Source organism: Doryrhamphus excisus, linkage group LG5 (genome assembly GCF_037039965.1).
Source record: "Doryrhamphus excisus strain RoL-2023G ecotype Guam linkage group LG5, RoL_Dexc_Guam_v1.1, whole genome shotgun sequence".
NCBI lineage: Eukaryota > Metazoa > Chordata > Actinopteri > Syngnathiformes > Syngnathidae > Doryrhamphus > Doryrhamphus excisus.
In genome coordinates this window covers 14,083,661-14,095,000 of record NC_136361.1, presented here as the reverse complement: position 1 = coordinate 14,095,000, position 11,340 = coordinate 14,083,661, and the positions used below count along the sequence as shown (strand labels likewise).

The following is an 11,340-nucleotide window of genomic DNA, read 5'->3' as shown; positions in this document are numbered from 1 at the left end:
CGCAAGCTACACAGCTAGGACATCCGAGTTCTCGCCCGAAGACAGCTGGGATAGGCTCCAGCATGCCCACGACCCTTGTGAGGATAAGTGATATAGAAAATGAACAAATTAATTAACATTTTCCATGTTAATCATGATCATAATTTAGATGAAACTTGGATGTGAAATACAATATTTTGTCTGCTTTGAAAAATCTGAGAGGGACGGCTTTCAAAGATTGAATGAGTTAAACATACATGCTCAGTTGTTTTAAAATAAAATCATATTTCTATCGATGCTAAAAATCGTCGCGAGGATCTTTTATATCAACACTGATGTCGGCCATTATATTGTCGCAATCAAGTACCTTGCATTTTATGATCACTTCACAATCCTCGTTAACGCTCCAAGACAAGTACTCCTGGAAGTAGGGCCCTGGGGGAGGTTGGGAAGAGTGGAGGAGGAGGGGGAATAAATGATGATAATGTGACAATAATGTATTCATGTTCATCTGTGCTAAAGGTCACCGGGAGCCGTTTGTTACCACAAGCAGACAACAATGTCTCATGTGAATGGTGGACACAGCGACCAAGCATACGTAACGAAGATTTGAATTTTTGACGGACAAGCTCTCACCACTTTTTCTCTCGTGGTCACGTCGCTTGTCGTTTGCCAGTGCCAGCAGCTCACGGAATTCTGGGAGAAGACAAGTCATAGATAAGTTATTCTGTACACACAAATAAATATTTATAACACTTTAAGACACTATTGCCTTGAGTACAATGATACAGTGTGTCTCACTTATCACAGACTGATTGACCATTAAAAATACTATATATTGTGGGGAATTGTTTGGTGATAGGGCCGCACAGTGGGCGAGTGGTTAGCACATAGGCCACACAGGGAGGAGATCGGGAAGAGCTGGGTTCAATACTCTGTGTGGAGTTTGCATGTTCTCCCCGTGCATGCGTGGGTTTTTTCCAGGTACTCCGGTTTCCTCCCACATTCCAAAAACATTCTAGGTTAATTGGCCACTCCAAATTGTCCATAGGTATGAATGTGAGTGTGAATGGTTGTTTGTCTATATGTGCCCTGTGATTGGCTGGCCACCAGTCCAGGGTGTACCCCGCCTCTCGCCCGAAGACAGCTGGGATAGGCTCCAGCATACCTGTGACCCGAGTGAGGATAAGCGGTAGAAAATGAATGAATGAATTAATGAAATACAAAATGGATGGATGGATGATTGGTGATAATTTAGGCAATATTGGTGATATTTTAAGAGATAAAATATCATGATGTGACGCATGCACAGTAAAAATGTGTTGCTTTGAAAAGAGAAAAAAGTCAAGTAAAAACAGTAAGTTTTAAACCATATAATATAGCATGAATTGGCGACTCCAAATTGTCCATATGAATGTGAGTGTGAATGGTTGTTTGTCTTTATGTGCCCTGTGATTGGCTGGCCACCAGTCCAGGGTGTGTCCCGCCTCTTGCCCGAAGACAGCTGGGATAGGCTCCAGCACCCCCGTGACCCTCGTGAGGATAAGCGGTAGAAAATGAATGAATGAAGTGAATGAAGTATTTTCTTATCGATATACATATATAGCATCACTGTCTGTTTGGTTGGTGACTGTATAATTTGTGAGACTTGAGTGAAGTGTTTTTGTATCAACAATAAAGATATTCTTATCTATTGTAATATGTGACCTGAGGGTTTTTCTGGTGGGTGACTCACGTTGATCCACCAGCACCAAAGTGAACTGGTTCTTGGCGCGGCCATCCCGGAGCTGAGCCGTGTACGAGCCTTCGTCCTCCGGGCCGAGCCGATCGATCAGGACCTCCACCAGACCTGCAGCCTTGTCAAAGTTGATCTTGCGGTGCTGTGGAAACACAAACAACGCCGCCACGCAATAAAAGCCAAAATAAGATCCTGCATGAATGTGTAGCGTTACTCTCCACCCCAAGTGGCTCTCGTGGAAGTGCTTTAGGAAATATTTTGCAAGCGGCGCAGGTCACAATCAAAATGGAGGAAGAAAAACATCATTTGAGCTTATTTTCCAAGCTTTCATGTTCATTAAGTTAAGTGTGCGCCTCGCATGTTGATGGGCAGCGGCGGCGGCGTGCAATGTTTGTGATGTATGACAAGCCCGAGGGTGCTAATCAGCTAAATGGCTTTTTGGATTCGCAAACCTCAGCTGTGATCATTCACAAACGACGTGTAATCAGCACAGCTCAGATGGAACTCTGATAGCCGCAGATAATGGACTGAATGGAAATGAGACACTGGCGGTGAGTGGCAGCTGAGAGGAGAGACGCAAAAAAAAAGGCAAGCAAACACGGGCAAACAAAATGCGAGACAAAGATGACAGCATCGAGACCAGAGCTTTTCTCTTCTGACTCCACTGATGATTTTTACCGTACAGTTTCAAAATCAATGTTACTTTGAAAGTGTTTTAACGTGAAATGTTTACAAACTTAACTCATTTTTACACTTGTATGACAGGTCAGAATGTTAAAATGTCCCATGTGTGCTTCCTAATCAGAGTGGACAATTCATTCATTCATTCATTCATTCATTTTCTACCGCTTTTTCCTCACGAGGGTCGCGGGGGGTGCTGGAGCCTATCCCAGCTGTCTTCGGACGAGAGGCGGGGTACACCCTGGACTGGTCGCCAGCCAATCACAGGGCACATATAGACAAACAACCATTCACACTCACATTCATACCTATGGACAATTTGGAGTCACCAATTAACCTAGCATGTTTTTGGAATGTGGGAGGAAACCGGAGTACCCGGAGAAAACCCACACATGCACGGGGAGAACATGCAAACTCCACACAGAGATGGCCGAGGGCGGATTTGACCCTGGTCTCCTAGCTGTGAGGTCTGCGCGCTAACCACTCGACCACCGTGACCCCTGGACAATTCATAATTGCATGAAAATAGGCCTCTCAAGTCCCCACAAAAATCCAGAGGTCAGTGGCTTTGCAATTAAACTTCAGCAAATTTCACAGGACCTCAGCTAGGTGAGAACTCATCAGTCAATTAATTTAATGCTTTATTTCAACAATAACTGACTTGTTTTTACATTTGTATGACATTTCAGAAATTGAAGGTGTTACTTTTCAAGAAAACACGCCTCTAAGTTCACACAAAAATCCTGAGGTTGGTCACTGCGCATTGAAACTTCAGCAAATCTCACAGGACTTCAACTCGGTGAGAACTCCATCCATCCATTCATCCATCCATCCATTTTCTATGCCGCTTGTCCTCACTACGGTCATGGTGGTATGCTGGACTCACACTCACATTCATACCTATGGGCAATATTAATAGACATACATGAACATACATATTTTTGGAATGTGGAATTAAAGTGGATTATCCGAAGAAATTAAGGTTGTCGTGGAGATTAAGGTTGCAATGCGTGTTTTTCTGTTTTTATATTTAACAGTGGCAAACTTAGTTTTACTCTTCATTTTCTACCGCTTATCCTCACCGGGGTCGCGAAGGGTGCTGGAGCCTATCCCAGTTGTCTTCGGTACACTCTGGACTGGTCGCCAGCCAATCACAGGGCACATATAGACAAACAACCATTCACACTCACATTCATACCTATGGACAATTTGGAGTCACCAATTAACCTAGCATGTTTTTGGAATGTGGGAGGAAACCGGAGTTCATTCATTCATTTTCTACTGCTTTTCCTCACAAGGGTCACGGGGGGTGCTGGAGCCTATCCCAGCTTTCTTCAGCGAGAGGCGGGGTACACTCTAGACTGGTCGCCAGCCAATCACAGGGCACATATAGACAAACAACCATTCACACTCACATTCATACCTATGGACAATTTGGAGTCGCCAATTAACCTAGCATGTTTTTGGAATGTGGGAGGAAACCGGAGTACCCGGAGAAAACCCACGCAATGCATGGAGAGAACATGCAAACTCCAGAGATGGCCGAGGGTGGAATTGAACTTGGGTCTCCTAGCATGATAGTTCATAAAGTGAAAATGTTACACTTCAGGAAAACATGCCTCTGACTTGAGTTTGAAGTCGTCTTGCGAGACCTCCATATATCTCACGAGACTTTGGGAAACCTCCTGAGAATTCAGCTCAGCAAGGATTTGCTCCTGGACTTAAGGTTGCCGCTGATGTTTGATACTTATTTTTTATACTCCGGTAACACTTCAGAATGTCAAAATGCTACTTTTTAGGAAAATGTGCCTCTGAATTTGCATAAAACATCCTGAGGTCAAGGCATGATGTCTCAACAAAGAGCAAAGACCGTCACATCCCTCACAAGGCTTCAGCACATCTTGTGAGACCTCAGTGGGAATGTGTGGTTAGAGCTAAAGTTGTTTTTACATTTAATTCTAACAATGGCTAACTTATTTTTACACTTGTGTGACAATCCACAATGCAATAAAGGTCCATAAAACATTGCCTCTTCACAGTAAGTACTGCAAATGTTTTATGATGGCAACACCTTAACAGACTAATTAGAAGGTTTATGCAAAACATTTGGAGAGGGGCGGTTCAGTCCAAGATTGTGATAAAGGATCATAGCAATCACCGAATCCCCCAGAAATATGGCATCCCCAAGCTATTCCTTTTACGTCTTCCTCTGTGAACCAGAAAGTAGCCTGGTTCTTTTTTTTCCCACTTTTAGCTAACAGTTTTACCTTGAGGGAGGGAATTCTCACTTGCACTTGAATGACTTTATTTGATCATATAACAGAGTGGGGATGCAATAAAACAGATTGTCTAAACACAGTTTTATGTCAGACCGTGTTGCATTCCTCATCCTGCCATTTTTGTGTGTCACTCTTGCATCCCGAAGAGTAATTTCCTCCCGCAGACATCAAACTCTCAGGACGTGACGTTGTTATTGACTCCCAAAAAATTCAAATGTATACAAATTGTCAATTTGTTCCACCTTCGCCCACTGTTTGCTTTTCAACTAACGGCGACACGTGGGCGAGAAGAGACACCTTGCAGACTGTCGCACCTGCTCCTTGTTATCAGCGACAGCCTCAATATCCTGCCCTGCAGAGTGTTAACCTTCTTGTCGTGACTTATTAACAGCAACACTCTCCTTTGTACTGATGTTGCTGCGTATGAACCCTCAAGAGCAGGGGTCTCAAACATGCGGCCCGTGGGCCAAATGTGGCCACTAGGACACTAGTTTGAGGCCTCCACCTTGATATGAAAGTTTAATGTTAGTGCGGCCCGCGCAAGTTTGATATGGATGCTGTATGGTATCATGTACCCAGAAAAAAATATTACGTTTGATTAATGTTCATGTTAAAGGTTAAATAACTGTTAATAGTTATCCTCCCTATCCGTGTGGAAGTGGTAAATTTTTGGCTATTTAAGTTTAAAGGAAATAACTTGAAGGCTACCGTTTAGGTCGCTAGCTCTCTAGTTTGCGAGTTTGCATGTGTCTCAAGACCCTGCAGTTGCGCAATATGTTGTAAATAAAAAAAGTATAAATGTGACTATAGTTGTGTTTTGTCATGTCTACAGGGCTCTAATAATGCTTTAATTTTAGTCTGAAAAAAATTATTTGTCTACCCACCAACTATATGTGGTTTAAGTTTTTATTATTTGCCATTTTATTATTATTATTATATTTATTTATTCCTGATTGATTGATTTTCTTTATTCTCGTTTTTTTTTTCATCTTATTTTGTGCAGAAAAATAAAAATTAATATATTTGAGAACAGTGGAATGTTTTATCAGAGTTTTTATTGTAGAAAATCGGAACCAAAGCACTGAAAAAGTTTGTATATTTTTCTGTTTTTAATAAATGCGTTATTTTTTTTTTGGAAAACCTGATGCGGCCCAGCCTTGCCCAGACCCTAGCTCCAGTGGCCCCCAGGTAAATTGAGTTTGAGACCCCTGCTCAAGAGGTTTGGCACAGTTTTGCATTTGTCCCGTTTGAACATCCAAATGTGAGAAAAGAAGCCCATTCATGGTTGCATTACTTACTATAAGTACTGGTACTGCTATGGTATCATGTGATATGTTTTCTAATGCAGGAAGTTCATGTTATTGTGGCTTTCTGCACTTATCATTTATACCATGCCCAAATGTGGAGGTGGCGTGACCTATTTGCCTTATAGTAGGTCCTTTTCAACTAGAAATGACATAACTAGTCTGATATATATTTTCATGTCTAAGCCTCACTGGAGCGAGGATAAGTTTTGCAGTGCTTCTTACCGGAGTGCTGGAGATTTCTTTGTCGTTGAAAATAAGACGGAGCTCGGCAGACTCACTCAGACTCTCTGTCTGAAGCCAAAGACGCACTTCACCCTTCTCTGAAACCTCAACATGCCAGCCCGATTTCAGTGCAATCACTGCCAAGGGAAAGGGAAAAAAGATATAAAGATATGTTTTTTTACATACCGGTATACTTTATAACCATATTTTTTACATATCATATCGAAAAAAACACATCTTTAATATATTTCTATATACACACACAAAGGATTACAGGAATTACAGGAATTTACATTTTGCAGTGTTGGATCTAAAGGAGGTTCTCAGTAGGGCTTCATCGCTCCCTGCCTCCATCCTTATACATAGCCTGCTCATTTCTAGCACTCACTACTGCATCTCACTCCTTTTTGGCCTCCTCCACAAGTCGCTCCATAAACCTCAACTGGTCCAGAACTCTGTTGTCTGGATTTTAACCAGAACCACCTCATTTTATCACATCCGACTGCAACTTCACTGGCTCCTGGTCCAGCAGAGAATACAGTGGTATGAAAAAGTTTGGGCACCCCCGGTAATTTTCAAGATTTTCCTTTATAAATCACTGGTTGTTTGGATCAGCATTTTCAGTTAAATATATCATAGAGCAGGGCGGCACGGCGGACAAGTGGTTAGCGCGCAGACCTCACAGCTAGGAGACCAGGGTTCAATTCCACCTTGGCCATCTCTCTGTGTGGAGTTTGTATGTTCTCCCCGTGCATGCGTGGGTTTTCTCCGGGTACTCCGGTTTCCTCCCACATTCCAAAAACATGCTAGGTTAATTGGCGACTCCAAATTGTCCATAGGTATGAATGTGAGTGTGAATGGTTGTTTGTCTATATGTGCCCTGTGATTGGCTGGCCACCAGTCCAGGGTGTACCCCGCCTGTCGCCCGAAGACAACTGGGATAGGCTCCAGCACCCCCGCGACCCTCGTGAGGAAAAAGCGGTAGAAAATGAATGAATGAATGAACATCATATAGCAATCAAACACACTAATGTAAGAGAGGTAAAATTATGTTTATAGGATTTACAGAAAGTGTGCAATAATTATTAAAACAAAAGTAGGCCGGTGCATAAATTTGGGCACCTTGTTTTATTGATTTGAATACCTTGAGCACTAATTAACATAAAATCTGTTTGGTAAACGTATTGACCCTTGACCTGCACACACAGGTGAAGCCAATCATGAGAAAGGGTATTGAAGGTGACCAATTGGAAGTTGTTCTACAAGAGTAGCACCATGGTAGCCTCACAACAACTGTCAAATGACCTGAGACCAAAGATTGTTCGGCATCATGGTTTAGGGGAAGGATACAAAAGGTCAGAGATTTCAGCTGTCAGTTTCCACTCTGAGGAACATAGTGAGGAAATGGAAGACCACAGGCACAGTCCTAGTTAATACCCAGAATGGCAGGCCAAGAAAAATCTCAGATAAGCAGAGGCGAAGGATGGTGAGAACACTCATAGTCAACCCACAGACCAACTCCAAACATGATCTTGGTGCAGATGGTGTCACTGTGCATCGTTCAATTATTCAGCATACTTTGCACAGGGGGATCCTGAATGGAGAGTCATGCGGAAGAAGCCTTTTCTGCATACATGCCACAAATGGAGTCACTTGAGGTATGTTAAAGCACATTTGTACAAGCCAGCTTCATTTTGGAATAAGGTGATGTGGACTGATGAAACTAAAATGGAGTTATTTGGACATAACAACTAACTTTGGAAACCATCAGGACCGTTACCTTTTTTTTTCCTCATCAGAGAATAAAACTTTCTTCCACATTTAAATGTCCCAGGTTTGATGCTAATTCCAAAGGGGCAATTTTGTGGCGTTGAAGGAGACGAGGCCTTTGAACACTGGTCTGATAGTTATTGGACTTCGCTCAGCATCAGAGGATTGTCCCGTGTTTTGATGGACAGTCGATCGGTCCTCTGGCTCAGGGCCAGTGACATTTTTTGTTTTTTTTTGTTCCATAAACCTCAACATCTTTTGTTTAAAATGACTTTAAATTGTCTTATGTCATGTCCAATCTCAGCAGCAATGCCAAGCTTCTTAAGGCCTTGCCTATGCAACTGAACAGTCAGACAGTCAAAGAGAGAAAGCTTTTTTTTCCCTTTGCCATCAAGAGATCATGACAGTGTGAATACCTTAAATGGAAATGAATCCACATTTTTGCCAAGATTTTGGCTTTTAAAGGTTTAAACTTAAACCTTTTGATCAGCTGATGAAAATAAATTATTCATTCCTTCATTCATTTTCTACCACTTATTCTCACGAGGGTCACGGGCGGTGCTGGAGCCTATCCCAGCTGTCTTTGGGCGAGAGGCGGGGTACACCCTGGACTGGTCGCCAGCCAATCACAGGGCACATATAGACAAACAACCATTCACACTCACATTCATACCTATGGACAATTTGGAGTCACCAATTAACCTAGCATGTTTTTGGAATGTGGGAGGAAACCGGAGTACCCACACATGCATGGGGGGAACATGCAAACTCCACACAGAGATGGCCGAGGGTGGGATTGAACCTGGGTCTCCTAGCTGTGAGGTCTGCGCGCTAACCACTCGACCGCCGTGCAGCTGAAAATAAATTACTTACCGAAAAATGTTTTTGCCTCACTCCCACTTCTTTTTGCATTTTGAAGCTGTACTTAGAATCGAACAGTGCAAAATGTAAGTTCTTTCAATTTTTCAACAGGTTTTAAAATGTTGATCAGGAGTGCATGTATATGTATTCTAAATGACAACTGCATCAATACTGCATGGAGACTGTAGGAAATATATCATTCATACGTGGATTTCTGACTTGATGGCTGAGTTCTTTGAGGCGTTCAAGGTCTGCAAGAAGAATACAACGGTGAATTATTCACCTTTTAAATGTGAAAAAGTTTCCAAATACAAATATGAATATTATGTTTTTTCACTTTACCTTCAGCCGTGAGGACGTAGCTCGATGACTGGCTGGGGTCATCACTCATCTCCACAGTGTAGAGACCTAGGTCCTCTTCAGAGGCGTCGCCGAAGGTGAGAAGTGACCTGAAGGAGACGTTCAAAGATCAAGACATTGCATCAGGAGTTCAGCTTCAGTTGTGATCTGTGCTGCCCAAAGACACACTTCCGGAAATCCAAGAATATGATCATTTTTAAAGACAACATAATGTATTTCTCCTACTGTAGTTTGTCCTTGTGAGTTGAAATAAGTTTGTGGTGGAAGCTGTGCGGGATGGAACATCTCTTGTATGAATCCAAACCCAAGAATGCACTTAAGAGTGTGAAACGGTCACAAATAAAGATGCACCGATCAGGCTTTTATGCTGAGATCAGTGTTACGATTTTGTTGCTAGATCTGGCGACTGACGGCATATTTTCTCAAATGCAACTAGCGACAAATCTAGCGACTTTTTCTGGGATTGTTAGGGAATTTTTTTTGTGTTTGGGGACTCAAAAGTGAAACCAAATGTTTTGTATTTTCACAGAGCAACAGCAGGTTGCTCTTGACAGGTCTGCCCCGCCCAAAGGCAGCCACAAGCCGGCAGGAGCCAGTCTGCTTCGGAGCCGCGATGCCACGGGGGTAGAGCTCTAAAACGCAAATGTTTCTTAAGCTTCTGTTAGCTTAGATAAAAGAGGAGGCGTGTTTATTGCTACTCTTTGTGAGTAAAATGAAGTGGATTAGCTTCCATTCTTAAGTAAGTCATTGATAAGCCGACTGTTCTGCTACATATGTTCTCAGTTGCTATTAGATATACTCACCAACCACACAGTCATGTTAAGGGAATGAACACCATAATCTGTTATATTCAAAAAGCTCTCAATTACCAACGGGTGGAGGGAGAACTTTGAGTCATTCATTCATTTTCTACCACTTTTCCCCACAAGGGTCGCAGGGGGTGCTGGTGCCTATCCCAGCTGATTTCGGGTGAGACACCCTGGACTGGTCGCCAGCCAATCACAGGGCACATATAGACAAACAACCATTCACACTCACATTCATACCTATGGACAATTTGGAGTGGCCAATTAACTTAGCATGTTTTTGGAATGTGGGAGGAAACCGGAGTACCCGGAGAAAACTGGGGAGAACATGCAAACTCCACACAGAGATGGCCGAGGGTGGAATTGAACCCTGGTCTCCCAGCTGTGAGGTCTGCGCGCTAACCACTCGCGCGCTAACCACTCGCCCGCTGTGCAGCCCAACTTTGAGTCAAGTCAAGTTTATTCATATAGCCCTTAATCTCCGAGGGCTTTACAAGCTGACATCCCAAAACCCCATGTGCATGTATATGTACAAATTTAATGTACTCAACATACAATGACTCTTAACTATGCTTGTGTACTTCACAGCTCTCCATTTTGTTACATTTTCCTGTTTTCAGTTAAAAGTCGTCCTGTACAGGACAATAAATAGGTATTATAAATAGATATATTATTTCTTGATAGTATTTTAAATTGGGGGGCATGACAGAAAATTGAGAACCAGGAGGGAGGGGGCGCCGCACCACTGCTACAGGCAATATGATGTGAAAAATTTTGACAAATACATATTTGACTTACTCGTGAGTCGTACAGAGGATGAGGACACTTTGGATGTGAGAGTACATTGGTGGTGAGTTCAAAGAGATCAATTCCACAGAGTGACAGAAATTCCTCCTAACAGTTTCTGACCTCCTCAAATCACTCACATCCACATCAAGTGGACTTCCTACCTGCCGTTCCTGGTCTCTGCCTGAGCTCTGGCGTCATCGATGGGCTCTGTGTAGTTTTTGTTCCAGAGGCACTCGCTCTCATCATCAACTTCGTCACACTTGTATCCCAGGTAGATGAAGCCGTCGTCATCCACGCCGACCTCAATGTTGTTTGTGTCTTAAGATGACAAGAGGAGGCTTTTATGTGTTTTTGGGCTTGATTCGGATTTAAAAAAAACTTACAGGAACCCAAACTCTGTAAATATCCAGAATTAGCAAAACTGCAGAGATGTCAGCCCTTGTAAAACCGGAAACTGCAAGAACCATGTGGCTGTTGGTGATAGTAAGCAGACTGATGGCAGAAAGAAAACAGGGCGCTGCAGCAAAGTGGAGACTTAGGAATATAAT

The 11,340-nt window shown here is 42.8% G+C and overlaps 1 protein-coding gene across 4 annotated transcripts in view; it reads right to left on the bottom strand.

The window, feature by feature from the left end:
* The window catches only part of myom3 (myomesin 3), a 54,417-nt gene that overhangs the window by 5,830 nt on the left and 37,247 nt on the right, over nucleotides 1–11,340 (bottom strand). For all 4 annotated transcript variants that reach the window (XM_078790763.1, XM_078790764.1, XM_078790762.1 and 1 more), the window contains 7 exons: nucleotides 10,954–11,110; nucleotides 9,180–9,286; nucleotides 9,044–9,088; nucleotides 6,207–6,343; nucleotides 1,715–1,859; nucleotides 616–675; nucleotides 347–414 (listed from right to left, as the gene is read on the bottom strand). In XM_078790763.1, the coding sequence (XP_078646889.1) occupies nucleotides 347–414; nucleotides 616–675; nucleotides 1,715–1,859; nucleotides 6,207–6,343; nucleotides 9,044–9,088; nucleotides 9,180–9,286; nucleotides 10,954–11,110 (719 nt within the window). The remainder of the gene's footprint in view (nucleotides 1–346; nucleotides 415–615; nucleotides 676–1,714; nucleotides 1,860–6,206; nucleotides 6,344–9,043; nucleotides 9,089–9,179; nucleotides 9,287–10,953; nucleotides 11,111–11,340) is intronic.